The sequence below is a fragment of the Puntigrus tetrazona genome, chromosome 3 (assembly GCF_018831695.1).
Source record: "Puntigrus tetrazona isolate hp1 chromosome 3, ASM1883169v1, whole genome shotgun sequence".
In the NCBI taxonomy this organism is placed as follows: Eukaryota; Metazoa; Chordata; class Actinopteri; order Cypriniformes; family Cyprinidae; genus Puntigrus; species Puntigrus tetrazona.
In genome coordinates this window covers 1075469-1093706 of record NC_056701.1, presented here as the reverse complement: position 1 = coordinate 1093706, position 18238 = coordinate 1075469, and the positions used below count along the sequence as shown (strand labels likewise).

General features: G+C 39.3%; 4 protein-coding genes across 7 annotated transcripts in view; 1 reads left to right on the top strand and 3 right to left on the bottom strand.

The window, feature by feature from the left end:
- The window catches only part of LOC122330159 (zinc finger protein 271-like), an 11609-nt gene extending 8394 nt beyond the window's left edge, over positions 1-3215 (bottom strand). Inside the window, exons 1-3 of one of the 2 annotated variants that reach the window (XM_043227025.1) lie at positions 2756-2887; positions 2092-2163; positions 1-1220 (exon numbers count right to left, since the gene is read on the bottom strand). The exon at positions 1-1220 is cut by the window's left edge and continues 1200 nt beyond it. In XM_043227025.1, the coding sequence (XP_043082960.1) occupies positions 1-1044 (1044 nt within the window). In that variant the 5' untranslated portion in view covers positions 1045-1220; positions 2092-2163; positions 2756-2887. Of the gene's footprint in view, positions 1221-2091; positions 2164-2755 lie in introns of both variants that reach the window. The other variant, XM_043227045.1, reaches the window with a different exon arrangement.
- Positions 3216-4073: 858 nt separating this feature from the next.
- LOC122329984 (gastrula zinc finger protein XlCGF57.1-like) lies at positions 4074-8418 on the bottom strand. The gene is made up of 2 exons (XM_043226728.1): positions 8293-8418; positions 4074-6115 (listed from the first exon to the last, which is right to left on the bottom strand). The coding sequence occupies exons 1-2, from the start codon at positions 8369-8371 to the stop codon at positions 4581-4583; spliced, it is 1614 nt and encodes a 537-aa protein (XP_043082663.1). The 5' UTR covers positions 8372-8418; the 3' UTR covers positions 4074-4580.
- A 399-nt stretch (positions 8419-8817) lies between these two features.
- Positions 8818-14774, bottom strand: LOC122330011. Of its 3 annotated transcripts, XM_043226802.1 has the most exons (8): positions 13778-13892; positions 13623-13686; positions 12317-12649; positions 11627-11953; positions 11416-11556; positions 10835-11185; positions 9991-10281; positions 8818-9797 (listed from the first exon to the last, which is right to left on the bottom strand). In XM_043226802.1, the coding sequence occupies exons 3-8, from the start codon at positions 12537-12539 to the stop codon at positions 9730-9732; spliced, it is 1401 nt and encodes a 466-aa protein (XP_043082737.1). In that variant the 5' UTR covers positions 12540-12649; positions 13623-13686; positions 13778-13892; the 3' UTR covers positions 8818-9729. The 3 variants fall into 3 exon arrangements, with proteins under 3 accessions (XP_043082737.1, XP_043082723.1, XP_043082729.1); XM_043226788.1 differs by lacking the exons at positions 13623-13686; positions 13778-13892 and adding an exon at positions 14412-14774; XM_043226794.1 differs by lacking the exon at positions 13623-13686 and having other exon boundaries at positions 13778-13923.
- Positions 14775-15450: 676 nt separating this feature from the next.
- LOC122330439 lies at positions 15451-17609 on the top strand. Its single transcript, XM_043227417.1, has 4 exons — positions 15451-15534; positions 15839-16144; positions 16263-16370; positions 16924-17609. The coding sequence occupies exons 1-4, from the start codon at positions 15465-15467 to the stop codon at positions 17142-17144; spliced, it is 705 nt and encodes a 234-aa protein (XP_043083352.1). The 5' UTR covers positions 15451-15464; the 3' UTR covers positions 17145-17609.
- Positions 17610-18238: the final 629 nt, after the last annotated feature.

The window sequence follows — 18238 nt, the reverse complement described above, 5'->3', positions numbered from 1 at the left end:
CTCTCCGGTGTGGAACCTCTCATGTATTTTAAGTTCTCCTGACCTACTGAATTTCTTGTTGCAGTGTGAACACTCATAAGGTTCCTCTCCAGTGTGGATCCTCTTATGTATTTTAAGTTCTCCTGACCTACTGAATTTCTTGTTGCAGTGTGAACACTCGTAAGGTTTCTCTCCAGTGTGAATCCTCTCATGTATTTTAAGGTCTCCTGACCTACTGAATCTCTTATTACAGTGCGAACACTCATAAGGTTTGTCTCCAGTGTGGTTCCTTTCATGTGCTTTAAGGTCCGCTGACCTATTGAATCTCTTATCACAGTGCGAACACCCATAAGGTTTCTCTCCAGTGTGAATCCTCTCGTGTATTTTAAGGCCCCCTGAACTATTGAATCTCGTGTCACAGTGCGAACACTTATAAGGTTTCTCTCCAGTGTGTATCCTCTCATGTGTCTTACAGTCTTGTGCCTTAAAAAATCTCTTTTCACAGTGTGAACACTCATAAGGTTTTACTCCAGTGTGAATCGTCTCATGTATCTTACAGTCTCTTGACCTACTGAATCTCTTATCACAGTGCGAACACTCATAAGGTTTTACTCCAGTGTGAATCCTCTCATGTATCTTACAGTCTCTTGACCTACTGAATCTCTTATCACAGTGCGAACACTCATAAGGTTTTTCTCTAGTCTTCTCCTTTTTATGAACTGTGTTCAAGTGTTCCTTCAGTATCGAAGCCCTTAGAAACGTTTCACCACACCAATCACATTTGTGCTTCTTCTCTCTAGTGTGGGTGTTCATGTGTTTCGTAAGGGTAGATGATTGTGTAAAACTCTTCCCGCACTGACCACAAGTAAATGGCTTCTCTGCAGCATGAACTCTTATGTGAAGCCCAAGACTTCTTTTGTGTATGAAACTCTTCCCGCACTGATCACAAGTAAACGGTTTCTCTCCAGTATGAACTCTTATGTGCTGCTTAAGACTTGATTTGTGTTTGAAACTCTTCTCACATTGATCACAAGTAAACGGTTTCTCTCCAGTATGAACTCTCATGTGATGCCCAAGACTTGTTTTGTGTGTGAAACTCTTTCCACACTGAGTGCAGGTGAAAGAGGTCTTAGTCCTTCTTTTCTTTAAATCTTTCTTTTTGATTTTTTCTCCAGTTTTGACGTGATTTTTCGCTTCAATTTTACTCAGTTGTTCACTTTCTTCTTTTTCTTCAATTAACTCTGAAAGAAAAGTAAAAATGGTTAAATTTTCCATTAACACTAAAGTGAAATCAGTGCAGGGCTCAAGACTTCCTTTTGGTGTGTCGTGTGTTACAAGTGAATAAATCTGCTCAAAAGAACATCAGATTTCCCCCGATCAAACATATTTACGATCAGAAATCCTGTTGTCTGGGTCGAACCCAGCGGACACCACACACTTAGAAGCAAAACGGTTAAATCTAATTTTCCCCTCATGTATGTGGTCCCCTGATTTTGGACGCATTACAAACGACTAAATAAATGGCATGCACATTCCCTGCAGAAGGATGATCACTTCTCAAGTACAGTTTTTTTTTTTAAAGACTTGCCGCGTACTCGAAACCAACCGAGTCCAGGGACAGTTGACAGAAATGTCAATGACTCAATGCATTATCATGAATATTCAATTTGCCTGTATTTTTTCCAGTAGCTTATTAAAAGCCGTCTGGTTTTGTGCTCACACATGAAAGTGCACTCACACAATAACACGCGTCTCAGTCAGCATGCGAATGCTGAGTTTCCTTTCGCTCGTTCTCTTTAAGTTGTGTTATTGCTATACACAGCTGGTCGCACAACAGACGAGTGTGTAAGCTCAATAAATGTGTTGGAATTTTAAAGACGTCACAATGCAATGTGCTTCTTGTCTAGTGTGTGACCAGCTTTACACAAAAAGTTCTGTCAGTTGGGAGAAATACAGCAGTTTCACAATATTTGATCTATTTTTCAGATCTCAACCTGCACGCCCCAACAGCACGTTAATAAAGGAATATTAGAAAATCACTCATTGCACTTTATTGAATCACTTAGTAACTTATAAGAATCATCCATACGTAATGTATACAGTGAAGATTACCTGTTTACAGTGAGGGTTTGTTGTGTTGGATTGTAAACTTTTACATAAAGTCAACATAATGCTCTTGTGGAGCTGGAAAAACAGAAAAGTTGCGTGTAAGAAATATTTAAATTCAAAAGAAAAGGCACAAGAGCCAATTGTGTCCATCAGTGGTAAGTTTTAATGAGAATATCGTACAATATTAATATTAAATTAGTTTAAACCAAGGGCTTCAGGCAAAAAGAAAATTAATTAATTAAAGGGGGCCTATTATGCAAAAGGCTCATCATTTTGTGGCTGCAGTGTGTGAAGACAACCAATATCTAAAGATAAAATTCCACCTACTCACTTTTTTATAACCCTAATAAATTAGATAATTAAACAGTAGCTGGTTCACATTTGAGAATAAGAAAAAATATTATGGAAGTCATTGGGGACAAAGTAGTTTTTACTGACCACACATAAATGTTTATTGAAAATCAAACGTGTAGGACACATTCATGTGTCTCACATATTATTGTAGCACAAGTTTGTGTTGAATAAAGTGTAAGTAAAGTGTTTTTTTTTTAAACAAATTGCAGGACATGTCAAAACATCTCCAGGGCCCCAAAACCCACTCAGACCCAAGCTTCATAAGCCTAATGTACCACAAACAGTTAAATGTGAATTAAGAATACAGACCAACCTTCTTGTTCTTCGTGCTTTATTGTCCAAGTTTCTGGTTCTTCTTGTTTTATTCTCCAAGTTTCTGATTCTTCTTGTTTTATTCTCCAAGTTTCTGGTTCTTCTTGTTTTATTCTCCAAGTTTCTGGTTCTTCTTGTTTTATTGTCCATGTTTCTGGTTCCTCTTGTTTTATTGTCCATGTTTCTGGTTCTTCTTGTTTTATTTTCCATGTTTCTGGTTCAATCATGTTCTCCTCACTTTCCTCTTTAACAAACACCATCTTCACAGCAGAAGATCTCAGTTCAAATGATAATCCTCCAGATATTCCTGCGTGCTTCAAAACTTAGTCACGACTATGAAGATGAGGATATCACAGGTATTTTTTTACTAAATAGCTATTTTTTTCTACTTACAGAAACTACACCGCTTAGTTTATTGCGCTAGCATCTAGACAAAACAACAGAGCGCGCGGTGAAACTACTTTTCTTCTTTTGAGAAGAAGCGAATGGTGTTCGACAAACGAGTTTGTTTTAGCGCCACCCGCTGGACCGGAGCGGGAAGCGGCGGAAGGAGGAAAATGATGAGGGAAATTTATTCTCCTTTTTATGTCCATCTTGACAAAAGAAAAGTCAATCACTGTAAGTTTCTTTCAGATGAAACATCTCAGACTAACATCTGGGACCAGGCTTGTCCTTGCCTGCGAATCCCGGAGACCAGTCAACCAGCCTAGGCTGTTTTTTCAGCAGGGTATTTTGTTGAAAAATCACACATGGCAGCATGTACATATTAGGCTCAGTGGAGTTGATGATAAGATGTCGTTAAAAATAATTATTGGGTTATGTGTCCATCTAATTATCTGTGTTAACTGAATAAGAGAAAAATAATATGTTGAGTTATTTAATCAAAGGATTTGATTGAAGAATGAAACAAGCACCTGTCTTTATGAACAGGTTGCTGAATCAATGACTAATTAATATAATGATTAATATAGTGTGTTGCTCTCAGATGTGTGACTGTTCTTCTGTGCTCTTTGTTTGGGTTTAGTTTTTATAGGCTAACCAAATGGAAATGGTCAACATTGTGAATAGTGTGTCTAAATAGTGGTGCACTTAACATTAATTACTTGTTTGTTCGCGTTCGATAACCTTGACTGAAATGTGTACATGAGATCAAGGGGTTCAGAAATGTCTTATAATATACGCAAATCTGATAGATAAAAAAAAGTGGGAAAACCCACAACACCACTGATCTAAATTAAATGAGGCACAGATTCATATTCAGTGTATTGGTTCCTAAGGGCTGTGTTTGTATGTGCTTCATAAATCGGACTTAATCTCAAACATCTTGTTATTTATTATCCTTGGAAGTCAAAATCAATCAAAAACAATATTGAATGGACGAAATAAAAGAGAGGTCTTGCTTTTGGATTGCAAACAAATGATTACAATGCTGCATGACAGTATATCTTGCATCTGTGATTGCTGAATACACGAATAGCTCAGTTATTTAAAAAAACAACAGTGAAGATCAAATTAAAATTAAAACCCAGCTTCTCTTCTTCAGCTTCTTGAACAAGAACATGTTTTAATAAGCTTCTTTTTTTACTACAAGCTACACGTATGCAATGCCAGACAAGAAAGCACAATAATAAAAATGTTTGACAGTTCTTTGAGTCGGAGGTCAATCTTTGAGTTGAATCTTCTGGTTTTGACAATAAAAAATTAACTTTGTTCACTTTGAATGCTTAATGATATTTCTTTGTCAAGTCACTACTGGATGGACGGATACCCAGATGATATTTTATTGCTTGATGCATTATAGTGCCACATTTTATGAGGATGCAGCATCAGATCTCACTGTGAATGTTTTTTGTATGATTGTATAGAGAAGATAAATGATTGAAACGCTTCCCACACGCGGTGCAGTGATACGGTTTCTCTCCGGTGTGGATCCTCTCGTGTCTTTTCAGCTGTCCTGAATCACTGAATCTCTTGTCACAGCGTGAACACTCGTAAGGTTTCTCTCCGGTGTGGACCCTCTCGTGTCTTTTCAGGTCTCCTGAATCAGTTAATCTCTTGTCGCAGTGTGAACACTTGTAAGGTTTCTCTCCGGAGTGAGTCATCTGGTGCCGTTTTAAACACATGAATGTAGTAAAAGTCTTTTCACAATCAAAGCACATGTACTCTCTCGCACCGGTATGCCTTTTCTGATGCACTTTTAAATTTGGTAGCTGTGAAAAACCCTTTCCACACAACTGACAAGTATATGGCTTCTCCTTTGTATGAACCCTCAGGTGTTTCTTTAAGACCGAAGCCCACAAGAACGTTCTGTCGCATCGCTCACATGCGTACAGTTTCTCTCCGGTGTGGATGTTCATGTGGTCATTAAGGTTCGCCGAGTGCGCAAAACTCTTCCCGCAGCGATCACAAAGAAACAGACTCTCTCCGGTGTGGACTCTCATATGTGCCGTAAGGCTTGCTTTTCGTCCGAAACCCTTCCCGCACTGATCACACGAGAACGGTTTCTCTCCGGTGTGGATGCTCATGTGGGCCTTAAGCCTCGCTGATAGTGTGAAGCTCTTCCCGCACTGACCACAAGCGTACGGTTTCTCTCCTGAATGAATCATCTCATGCGTTTTCAGATTTGACGAGTGGATGAATCTCTTGTCGCAGCGTGAACACTTGTAAGGTTTCTCTCCGGTGTGGATCCTCTCGTGCAATTTTAAATACTTCGCTGAAGTAAAAGTCTTGTCGCACTCAAAGCACATGTGCTCTCTCACACCGGTATGTGTTTTCTGATGTTCTCTCAGATTTTGTTTATATGAAAAGGTCTTTCCACACAAATGACACGAATGCGGCTTCTCCTTTGTGTGAACATTCAGGTGTTTCTTCAGGACCGAGGCCCACGTAAACGTTTTGTCGCATTGGTCACACGAATACGGTTTTTCTCCGGTGTGGATGTTCCTGTGATCTTTAAGGCTTGATGACTGTGTGAAACTCTTTCCACATTGATCACAAGTGAACGGTTTCTCTCCGGTATGAACTCTCATGTGCTGTGTAAGGGCTCTTTTTAGTGTGAAACTCCTCCCGCAGAGACAGCATGAGTACGGTTTCTCTCCGGTGTGGATCCTCTCGTGTCTTTTCAGATCTCCTGAATGACTGAATCTCTTGTCACAGTGTGAACACTTATATGGTTTCTCTCCGGTGTGCATTCTCACGTGAACATCAAGACTATATTTGCATGTAAAAGTCTTTTTACACTGAGTGCAGGTGAAAGATTTCCTGCCTATTCCTTTCTTTAAAACTTTCTGTTTTGTTTGAGAGCGAGTTCTTCTACCCTCAGCTTCACTCAGTTCTACATTCTCGTTTTCTTCAGTCACCTCTGAAAAAAAGAAGTCAAAATTATTTTCATTAACTTTGCGTTACACAAACTACCCTGTGTTTTTATAATTTATCATACAGTGCTTATTTTGTATGAATTAAGTTTGGTATAAAGTATGCTCACGTGTTTCATACTTGCCATATTTTCTGTTTAGTCGTGTGCTTTATTTAAAAGTTTATTGGTAAACTGTGTATTTCTGTGTTTTTTATAGACACCAATACTGACACCAATAATCATACGCATCTGGTCAGTAAAGTCAGTTGTTTAATCGGCTGTAAAAAGTGTATAGGGCTGCTAGCGACCCCAGGTATGTAAATCTGTGTTAAATATCTGATCACTCAATATGTAAAATGCCTCTTTACTGTTTGATACACGATGATGACATGATGTTTCACTCATAATTTAAAGTTTACATCAAAAAGTGCATAGATGATGTGACAGCCAATCCCTACACGTGCCAACCAGAAGCCATGGATGACAGCAGAGGTTTGTGGGCTGCTAAAGACCAGAGATGAAGTGTTCAGGTCAGGGAACAAGACAGCCTTCAGAACAGCAAGATTCAATCTCTCACATGGCATCAAGAAGGCAAAACATCAGTATGCCAAAAAACCAAACGATTTCAGCGAAAGTAAAGACACTCGGACCCTGTGGCAAGCCATTCAGACCATCATTGACTACAAGTCCCCACCACAGGCCAGTGACAACGATAGACACGCTAGATCCATTCCAGTTTGCATACCGTCCAAACCGCTCCACGGATAATGCAATATCCACCAATTTCCAGCTAGCTCTGGAACAGAAAGACTGTTCATCGACTTCATCACCACAATAATCTCACAACAGCTCATCCACAAACTAAACCTCCTGGGCCTTAACACCTCCCTCTGCGGCTGGATCCTGGATTTCTTAACTGCAAGACCTCAGTCGATCCGTGTAATCTCCAGCACTTCCACACTGAGCACAGGTGTCCCTCAAGGCTCTGTGCTCAGCTCGCTGCTCTTCACGCTGCTGACCAGCTCCAACCACATCATCAAGTTCGCTGATAACACAACTGTTGTAGGCCTAATCAGCAACAACGATGAAACGGCTGGCTATATGGTAAAACAAAAGAGGTTGTGATGGACATCGACGGTTCAACCGTGGAGAGAGTCATCACAGAGGATCTCACCTGGTTCACCAACCTCACGTCACTCTACAAGAAGAGACAACAGCGTCTCCAAGTCTCGCTCCGCCCATCCTCACCGCCTTCTACAGGAGCACCAATGAGAGTGTGCTGACCACCTGCATCACTGCCAGGTATGGCGTATGTGCTTTTCCCCATTTCTTCCCTCAAAGTGTCATTTACAAATATATCTCATGCACAGGATTTATGTAAAGTTCTTGTACAGTCTTGTACAGTTTGTGTATGTTTACTCAACTAAAGTACATGTATAGATGGTTAACTCTTGCATAGCTCTATAGATTTTTTTTGTCAAATTAAATCAAAATATTTAGCATTAAGTCTGAACACAACAGTTCTGAAAATATGGCTGAGATTGTAAGATTATTGTCCATTTATTGCACAGTCCTACAGTGGGGTGAAGAAATCATCTGTTTATATTAGATCAGTGTTTTAAGTGACGCAGCGTAATATGCAGTACCTATACTCTTACACAGTGAGAGTTATTTGAAAATGTCCACGACTTCCACGACCCTAGCTGCTAGGCTAAATCAAAAGAGCCCTCCACCAAACCTATGATTTCAGATCCTGGATACACTGATAGTGTGACTGCATCAAAGCTGTCGTTTAGAAAATTCTGTTATTTATACATACAGACATATGTTGTTAAATAAATTCATGCAGATCTATAATTATGTAAGTTTTAGTAAATAATGCCAGGAGGAATCATCGCTTAGTGAACAAATGCTTTGACTGTTACACATCATAGTAACCCACCACTCAGATCCAGTCATCTGTGCCATTATTTATACATTTACTACTACTTCAAAAGTTTTGAACATCTTTAATTCTTTTTCTTAATTTCCACAAGAGCTTATCATTTACTTCAGGGTAATGATTGAATAGTCTTCGTTACTGACTGTCTACAGCCATGCAATTTTATTCAAATTCTTTCGTGGTTTAATAAGCTTCATGTTTTGACAGCATCACCAATGAAGAATGAGAAATAAACACCGGCCTCTTTCTTCGTGGGGTTCTGGAGCTCTCGTGCTGTCTCTGTGATCTTCTGTCTTTACAGGTTTCTGTGTTTTCTGCATGCTCTCTCTTCGGTTTAGAAACAGCAGCTCGGTGCTCGTCTCTTCTTTTTCTTCTCCGTGTGTTTTGACAGAAGACAGCTGGAAATAATTAAAGGAGCCTCTCTGCCACCCAGTGCTCTGGAGAGAGAAGCACACAGTTCAGATGATAGCTGCAGGATTGTGTGGAATAACAATTAAACAATAAAGTCATTAATATTTGACGTTGTATATATATATATATATATGCTATCGATTATTCCTGTGATTTTTTTTGTTCAACGGAAAAGTCTATTGTTTCTATATTTGTATCCGTTTTGTGTGCCCTCAAGGATTTCTTGAATGGATATGGATCATTTAATTAGAAGGAAAACTGAATACTATTTATGGATATATTATCACAATAAATGCTTCTCGCACACATTTTTAGTACTTTGGGAAAATGTCACATACATAAGAAGAAAGACTGAGGACATCTTCAGGAGACTGAGGACAACTGCACCAATTTATTGAAAATTTGTAAAAAAACAAAACAAAAAAAGGACAGATTTTTTTATAACTACAGTGTCTCTCTGAACCACAGAACCGAGCCTCTGGGAAAACTAGCTTTTAACAGCTGAAACTTTGTAAATAAATTACAAATATCTCCAAGCAAAATATAAAATGCACATTTGATTATAACGTGTTTAGTGTATTTAGGCTTTCAGGTTTATAGAGTGCAGCCAAATATGACTCTCCTAATGCTTTAGCTCCATCTTGTGACTGAATACCATCATTATTGTTTGAACTGATCTCTCAGTTGGCTATAAAATGTGTTGTTAATCAGTCAAACCAAAGTAGGAAAGAGCAGTAGACAATGATGATGGTGTATTGATGACCTGATTACATTTTTGGTGTATTTTTCAGTCTGACCAGCACAAATACAACGAGCAGCACCATCAGTGATCATCATAAAACAAAACTACCTTGAAATGGAGACTTACTTTAACCTTTGACCGACTTAATGAAGCATAGCTTACAACACAAATTCGATTGACAGAGGAATATTGATAAGAAAATAAATACAGATATTTAACCGTAAAAAGCAAACAGTGTTTCAAGCGACAAATTGTTCAGTGTTTCAGCGTGATCTTGACTGTCTGGAGTTCAGATCTCGTCCCAGCAGGACCACGGATCAGTTCAGTTTGGGCAGAAGATGGTTCACTTTGAGGCTCAACACGTCCAAACCTTCGTCGTGCGCTCATCACACAAGAATTCACTGCAACTTCTCCCCGACGCTTCTCACATTTTTCACCGAAGGCAGAAATGCCGTGGAGCCTGATTGTGGATGATGTCACAGTGGTGGGCGTGTCTCAAACCGGACTCGTCGTGTGCTGCGGGTTTCATTCGTCGGTAACTTCCTCATTCAACAGCGGCATCACTGCAGTCGCTTCTTCATTCACTCCTTCAGCTGCGGCATCGGAAAGAAAATCAGAAATTACAACAAGTGAAAGAAGCAGTGCATCTTTTTTTTAAACCTCAGATTTTCTGTGAAGACTTTAATGTTTGCCCCCTTTCCTCACAAACAGCATCATCAGGAAGAAACACTGTAAAGTCCTATTATAAATGAATAAATACACATGAACGAAAGCTGTTCCACTCACCAGTGACCGTCACTTCGATTCTTTTGAAGGTGGTCTTTTCGCTGTTGATGATCTGAAGTTTGAAAAGTCCGGAGTCTGTGAGCCGGATGTTTTTGATGGTCAGCACTCCAGTGGTCCTGTTCAGATCCAGTCTGTCTCTAAACCGCTTACCGGAGCTCGTCTTTCCTGAATCACTTTTAATGACGAGGTGGTTTTGGGCTCCAAATGTCCACAGCACGAGATCCTCCGGCTGAATCTCCACACCGGTCTGGAGCAGGGCACACGTTCCCTCCTTCACGGACATGGACACCACTTCATGGCACAGAAACAGAGGTCCAGGTTTATTATTATGTTGTAAACAAACATTTTAATTGAGTTCTCTTAATGAAATAAACTTGTAACCACAGTTGGCTGAATATCAGCATTTTAAAACAATCCACGTTCACATGAATCCATGAAAATGACTAAAACATTATATTATAAACTTCTTGGGGAAACTTTCTTTTTCAGCCCTACAACACTCTTATTGTGTAAACTGACAGCCGAAATGCATAAAATGTCATGTTTTTAGTTGAAAACCGTGTCATGTAAATGGATTACTGTAAATGTAGCCTTAAGAAATGAAGAGACAACCAAATGAAGTAATCAATATAGCTTCAGTCTCTATCTATATCTCCTGATCATGCCTCTTCTCATATGTTGTTTTCAAAATACGCTTATTCATTCGTGCAATATTACAGCTTAACTTTATTCTCATGACATTATGAATTACATAGTCCCATACCTCCAAGCGATCTAAAAGAAATAAAGTAATATTTGTGCACTGCGTTTCAGATCATTAGCCCGCTGGACGAGATATATTTACCATTGACAGTGAGAACGAATCTCTTGCGTGTGGTCTTCCCGCTGCTTCTGATGGTTAGTGTATAGAGTCCATTGTGTAGGGTTCTGATGTTACTGATAGTGAGGTCTCCAGTTCTCTCATCCAGCATCAGTTTGCTCATGAATCTCCTGTCAGCATTGTCAAATGTAGATGAGAGTCTGGTCTCTCCATTGATTTCAGCGATGCAATTTTCTTCATAGCACCATTTTATAATTTGGTCAGTATTTATTTCAGTGAGACCGGTCCGTAGTGTTAAAGGATCTCCCTCCGTCGCTGTCTCCTGCTTCTCTTCACCTGCCACAGCTTCACTTGTGTTTGTGCGGGTCAAGGTCCCTGTTTAATAATTTAAATTTCATATTTGAATGAATGCCGGCTCCAAAGGTCTCATGCATTTTGTTTCTCGAATCAATTAGAAAACTGTATTTGATGACTTTTTCAATTGGCGATTGGCTCATTTATTATTTACACCAAAGCGTGGTTACTGTACTGTACTCTAACACACTGTAAATGGACGAACGAGTGACCCAAAATAATTACAGAAGGTTTGACAATGTAATACTTACCCACTTGCTTTTTTAATTTAGAGATCCTGCGGCGATAGTAAATCAGAGCCAGGGCTGCCGCCGCCAGCAGCACAACAGGAACTAAAACAGCAAAAGCGATTCCTGCTTTAGCCCCTGAAGAAAGACCCGGATCTGGGACGGCTATAAAGAGAGACGGTGAATGTGATAATCTGAAAGTGTGCTGACGAGACTTACTCTTTGAGTTCCTCACCGTTGACAGAAAGAAGGACTCGCTGTGAGCTCTCGCGGCCTTTGACCTGGAGCTCATAAAGCCCGGCGTGCTCGCTTCTGCTGTTCTTGATGGTCAGAGACCCGTTCTGATTCAGCTGCAGGCGATCTCTGAATCTCTCGTCGGCGTCGTTCAGTGAGATTTCACCTGTTTCAGAGTCGATTTTGGCTAGGAGGATTCCTTTGTCTCCGAACCTCCACAACATCAGAGCGTTTTTGTGCGTTTCAGCATCGCCAGGAAGAGTGACGGGATCTCCTTCTGTCACTGATACTGACAGTGATGTTATTTCGTCTGTCTCAGTGAGCACGCCTGCAAACGTGCACAGCGTTAACATCATGTGTGGTGCAAAATCTACAAACATGTGGACTGAAATCACGAAACCTGAATCACTATAACCGCTATGCAATGTGTGTCTTGTCTGGCTCACGGGGGTCTCTACACAGTTTATCGAAGCCACCACTGAAATAACGGTAAAAAAAAAATAACGGTTTTTATCTTGCAATAGAATTGCAAGATAAAAACATGCAATCGTGAGAAAAAGGTCAGAACTGTTCAACTTATTAACTCACAACTGCAATAAAGAAAGTGTCAAACAAACTCTAAATCGGATCTCGGAATATAAACTGCTTAAGCAATAACAAAAAGCAGCTGATGTTGCAGTAAAAGACTCACCAATGACAGTCACATTAAAAGTCTTCGTTGTAGTTGTTTCTCTAGAGACGGTGAGTTTATATTGTCCTGAGTGTTTGGTTCTGGTGTTTGCGATGGTGAGAGATCCGGTCTTTTGATCCACGTGTAGTCTGCTGCTGAATCTAACATCGTCAGTGAGGAAAAGCGAGTTAAAGTCATTCTTTCTCTTTATTTGAGATACGGGGAAGTCATTGGATCCGAACATCCACAGTATGGTATCGTCGTTCAGTAGTTGGGAAAGGTTAGTGTTTAGAGTGACTGAATCTCCCTCAATCACCGTCTTCGGCTCAGATTCATTCTCTGTTCCAGACACACCTGGAAAACAAACACCACCGTAACTTCAGCAAACTCCTTCACCTGAAAACACTGTAGCTGCTGACAAACACAAACGGGTGGAATTCCCTTTCAGATCACGAACAGACAAACTGAGAAAATCAACCACATACGACCAAGCTAAGCAACGAAACTCTGATCAATGCACTTAAAAGCAACACTGTTTAAGTGAATGAAGAAAATAGACATTTTGTAATTCCGCAGTATTTTTTTTCATGTTACTTACATAACGTGGTAGATTGGTTTAATATGAATTTGATTGTTCAAACTAGTTCTAAAGAAAAACTAAAAAAAACAATAGAAACACTGCCCAAAAGACAACAGAGAATGTGATGTATTTAATGGTTATATGATGGGGCGATTAAATGTGTTCGTCTTTGTTGAGACTATCTTTGACTACGCCACTCCAATTTACTCTGGGTAGGAGATCCCAAGGCCACAAATAAGGGGGCCCCTCACGGCTATCCAATTAAATGAATGTACTCCAGGCGATATTACTATAAATCTCAAATCACTTTATTTGATACAATAGATTATTCGTATCCGAGTTTGCTCACAAGCTGACAAGCGATGCTCATATGGGCTGGAAATACAAAAAAAAAAAAATGTATACACTCTTGGCACCCCACACTTGTGCATATGGAAGTGAATATACCCCTCTTCTGTAATCGCACTGAGCAAGACTATATGTCAAGGCTTCACGGGAGCGCAACAGATTTGTCAAATAAAAATACAAGAAAACATGGGCCACACTCAAAATACAAAAAAATAAATGAAGGTGGGAGGAACAGTGATCAATTGAGCTGGACTGAGAAACTCTACAAAGAGAAAACAGCATTAACCACCCAGACACAATTGATCACCTTTTCTTAAAACAATTAAACAATAACTTTATTAAAGTCAGTATTAAAATGCTAGCTCTCCTAGCCACACAATAAAAGTTAAAAATAGATACCTTTTCAACGTTTATCTGATTACCCACATAGGCCGTTAAAGGGCTAGAAATCACCACATGCTTCCTAAAAGGAAAAGCTTTTAACATTTATATAGAAGGGTTGCAAATTAGTGCGTCCAACGATACTGTTAATTTTACACGATAAAATGACCTACCATAGATAGTCAATCCTCATGTGAAATATACTATACTGCTCGTTCAGCAATTACCACCTATCCAGCCCAAAATAACGAACATGAGAAACTTAAGGCATCTCGTGCACTATGTAGTGGTGTTCATTCAATATCCACCAGTGATTCCGTTTAGAATTACCGATAAGGAAACGTCTAAGGCACACATCAGAGATTATTCTTCCAGCGACGAACAACCACCTGCACGCCAAACAATTGAAACGCCGCTCCTCTACTAAACGGAAGTACGCACTTTAAAGGGGATCCTACCCATCACCTCCTAGTGGCTTGGCTACAGTTATAATGGGGATTGTATTAGTTTTAATGGGAATATACTGTTTTCTACTGGGATGTGACGGATTCTAATTATAGGACGTAAAATCCTATTGGAAAAGTGCCCAAAACACACTGCAAAAAGTGTTACTGAAACCATGATTAATTTTGTTGTTGTTTTTTTGCAGGGTGGTTCGTGTTGCTTCTCAAGTAGGCATAAAATTAAAAATACTCTTTACACTTGGTCTGCGTTGGATGTGTTACTTCTCCTGTCATTACTAAAAAAGCATTAGAATCCATACACGTCTGAATCGAAAACGAAAGAAGATCGAGATTGAAAACTTACCGCGCATTAATAATAAAACCACATAGAGAAACATGTTCCACGTGCTGTTGTAGGGTTGGGAGGAATCAGAATTTATGAAAGTTGATCGACGAGAGTTTTTTTATGTTTCTGTTCCGCTGAATCCTTTCCCGCAGTCGCGCGCTAGACGGAAACCCTACCTCAAAAGACAAGGTGTGGAAAACAGCAACACGGGTTACCACTTTCATCAACGATCTCAGTGACGCTTAACAAGAAACAGTAAAACTGTGCTTTTGAAAGAAATAGAAAAGCTCTGGCCCACGCCCGGTTTCTGAAGTCCAGTGGTTGGCAGTATGTCAGGTGTTTGAGCGCCTGACTTTTTACTTCCTCGAGAGAAAGTGCCCTTTTCCTGATGTGCTTTTTTATTGTCATTGCTTTTTTAATGTATTATTTTAATATTTATCGAATCAAAATATCAGGTAGCTAACGTTTAGCCTGCTGCAGGTTTCATGTCTACAAAGTGACCACGATACTTATTTGATTTTATTATGCAGGTTATGACATGATAACCGGAACTAAACTAAACTGTCCTCCATCTGTATGTGATGTGGGTGATTTTAAAGAGCTGTTTGTTCATTGCTGCAGGTCTGATGCTTGTTTTTGTGATTGGCCCCGGGGTGTTTAGTGTTTGCTGGGACATCAGCACAACCCTGTAGCTGCCCTTCGGTCCATCATTTATCCCATTGTTTAATAAATTGCATCACCAAGCCGACGGTCCTTGCCTGTATTTGGTTGGTGTGTTTATATTTGTCTGGCTGTCATCTAGGACCTGTTTGCCTCGGGAGACCCTATCTTTATAGCCTATATGATATACACTGTATTATATATAACAGCGTTGTTGAATAAATCCATGACATTACTTGCTTTTCATGCTATAATTTAAATTGTGTCATTGCCACAATAAACAAACTAAAAACTGGCCTCAACATCCTCTATTGTCAACCAGCATTGGAAACGCCTACTAGCGGTTTTAGCAACATGAAGCAACAAAGCGGTCGCTGCAGATGCGAACAGGCATTTAGAGAGGTTTACTGCATGTTTAAAGCAACCAGGAACATGGTTAGAGATTTTGTGTTGTTCTTTGTGTGCTCGTGGGGACTGGTTGGTAAGTTATGGGTGTTTTTAATAAATAAAAGTTTGCGTTATGGTGGTTTTCATTACAATTTGGTAGTTTTGACCCCAGCTGAGAATCGGTGGAAGGAAATATTAACAAAATAATATTTAGTTTGAAATCAGACAACTGTTTGTTTCACTTCTGTTTTCATAAGAGCAAAAAATACCTGAACTTCTGAACTTTTAATGCCTCATAGCATCCACTTTAAATTCTGACATCTTTTACTGTAATGCATCCAATATTCACTCATCAAACTGCATCTGTTAACGTAGAGAATATTCCCATTTCTCTGTAGACGTGAAGACGGTGTCAGTGATGGAGGGAGATCCTGTCACTCTGAACACGGATCTCACTGAAGTACAGAAATATCTGCTGATACAGTGGATGTTCGGAAGCACGAGAATAGCCGAAGTCGACAGTCTCACGAACACCAACTCGACATATGACGGTCCAGATGAGAGATTCAGGGACAGACTGGAGCTGGATCATCAGACTGGATCTCTGACCATCACAAACACCAGAACCAGCGACTCTGGACTTTACAAAGTAACGGTTATCAGCAAAGAGACCAGCTACTTGCGCTTCAGTCTAACTGTCCACGGTGAGCGGAGAACAACGGCATTAGCATTTTATCAACACATGAACATTTGAACAAACACATGAATAAAGATGAGAAGTGTGTGCAATGAAACTGACCTCAAAATATCTGTCATTATCAGAGAGTACTTCATCACCAGAGAGATCATCAAGCTCCAGTTTTTTGTCATCCCGCTGTGTGGAAAATAACCAAACTGAGGACACCAACAGTACTGAAGACCACCAGCCATGTAAACGATATTTCACTCTAAAATTTGCACACGTTAAATATTCTTATGCATTGCTTTATGTTATTGCCGATGGGTGCTAAAGAGTCCACCACATGAGCCAATGAAAACTGCAAGATGTGAATTTATTCAATTGATAGATGTTTTTTCCTGCACTTTATTGAAGGTATATTCGATCAGCTTTTGCATTCATAGAAACACTAAAATGTCTGTGCAAATAAGCGCGCTTCCGTTTGTGATTTCACTGGAACCGAGAGCAGACCACAGAAGAGCGGCAGGTGTCTGAGAGCGAGCCGTGTTGCTTTTAAAAACCATTGAGGCCAAAAAAAAGAGGAAGAATTACATATTTGCAAAGGTTTCTATGAGAGATGAGATTAAAGAAGAGGCTGAAGCTTTTAAAAGAGCCTAGAATAATGTTAAACAGTTCTAATGCGTGTTTAATGTCACAAACTGCAGAGTAAAGCTTGAGTGAATGAATATTTGAATTTCTTCAAAACTTGTAAGTCTAACTGAAGAAGAGGTGAATGCACAACTCTTATTCTCTTATTTTTTTCAGATTACATCCACTGCTGTGGTTTTACTGAAGCTGTGATCCGATTGGTCGTCTCTGCTCTGGTTGGTGTGACTGCTGTTGCTTTTGTTGTTTTTGACGTCAGATCTTCAAGAAGTGAGCTGAACAGGACGAAAGAGACTAGATTTCACCGTCAGATCCACGGCATGAAACCAGACCATCAGGATAGAATGAGCAAAAGCATTAGTTCTAGATATGTTTGCTGACGTTTGTGGGTAGAAATAAGACATGCATTAATATTCCCTGCACTTGAAATGCTTTCTATTAACAGAGTTTTCTTGTTTTTTTTAAATTCTTTTTTAATATATATGCAGAATTTAATTTAGATTGATATATTAGTTTCTGCATTACATAGCCTTATAGATAATTGCCCTAAAAAACACAAATGGTTCAGTAGAAAGATCTCAGCTCTTGTTTCTGTTGATACTCCTAGAAGACATTTGCAACTTTGCATAAAGATTTCATTTTAAAACAGAGTGCATTTAAATAGAATTCAAATAGCAGTTGGATGTCATTATAATTCATGTGATACTTAAACAACAGAAAAACCGAAATTGATGTTTTTATGTATAGATTTATTTTGGTAACAGACTGAAGAGAACTGACTGGAATTCTTCTGCACACTGGAAATACAATAATGTGAAGGCTAATGAATAAAGTGAATTAACACACTTCTAGAGTAGTAGTGTTTTTAACATTTTATGTCTTACGGTTGAAATTTCACATCATCCCATGGGACCATTTATGTATTCACACCTTATTTTGCACCTTTTTGTTTGTTTGTTTAACATATAGACTGTTTAAACTGCACTGTGCTGCACATCAAGGCCAGTCGTGGTAATTCAAGTGCTTCACATAAAAGAAATTGATCACTCAAGCATGTACGTTTTCAATAAATCAGTATATTCACGATCTAAAAAAATACTTAATTGACTCTATCGACGTTTTAATTGGTCAATTGCACAATGTCAGTGATCCTCAAATCTGGACCTCCAGTTTAACTCTAACCCTAATCAGACACACCGAGCATGCTAATCAGTGTCTTCAGGATCATTAGAAAATCACAGATAGGTGATATTTATTAGGATTGGAACTAAACTCATGTCATTTTCCTCAAAATGGCGGCACGCATGTATTTAGATGGCTATATAAACCAAGGATTTTGTTTTTTCCATGCTAAACTTTTTCACATTATTATTATTAATTATTATTATTATTAGGCTAATAATAAATAATTCGCTTGTTTTTCTCCTGACGAGGACTGTTGATGATGAAATATCAAGCGAGGCTATAATTTGAA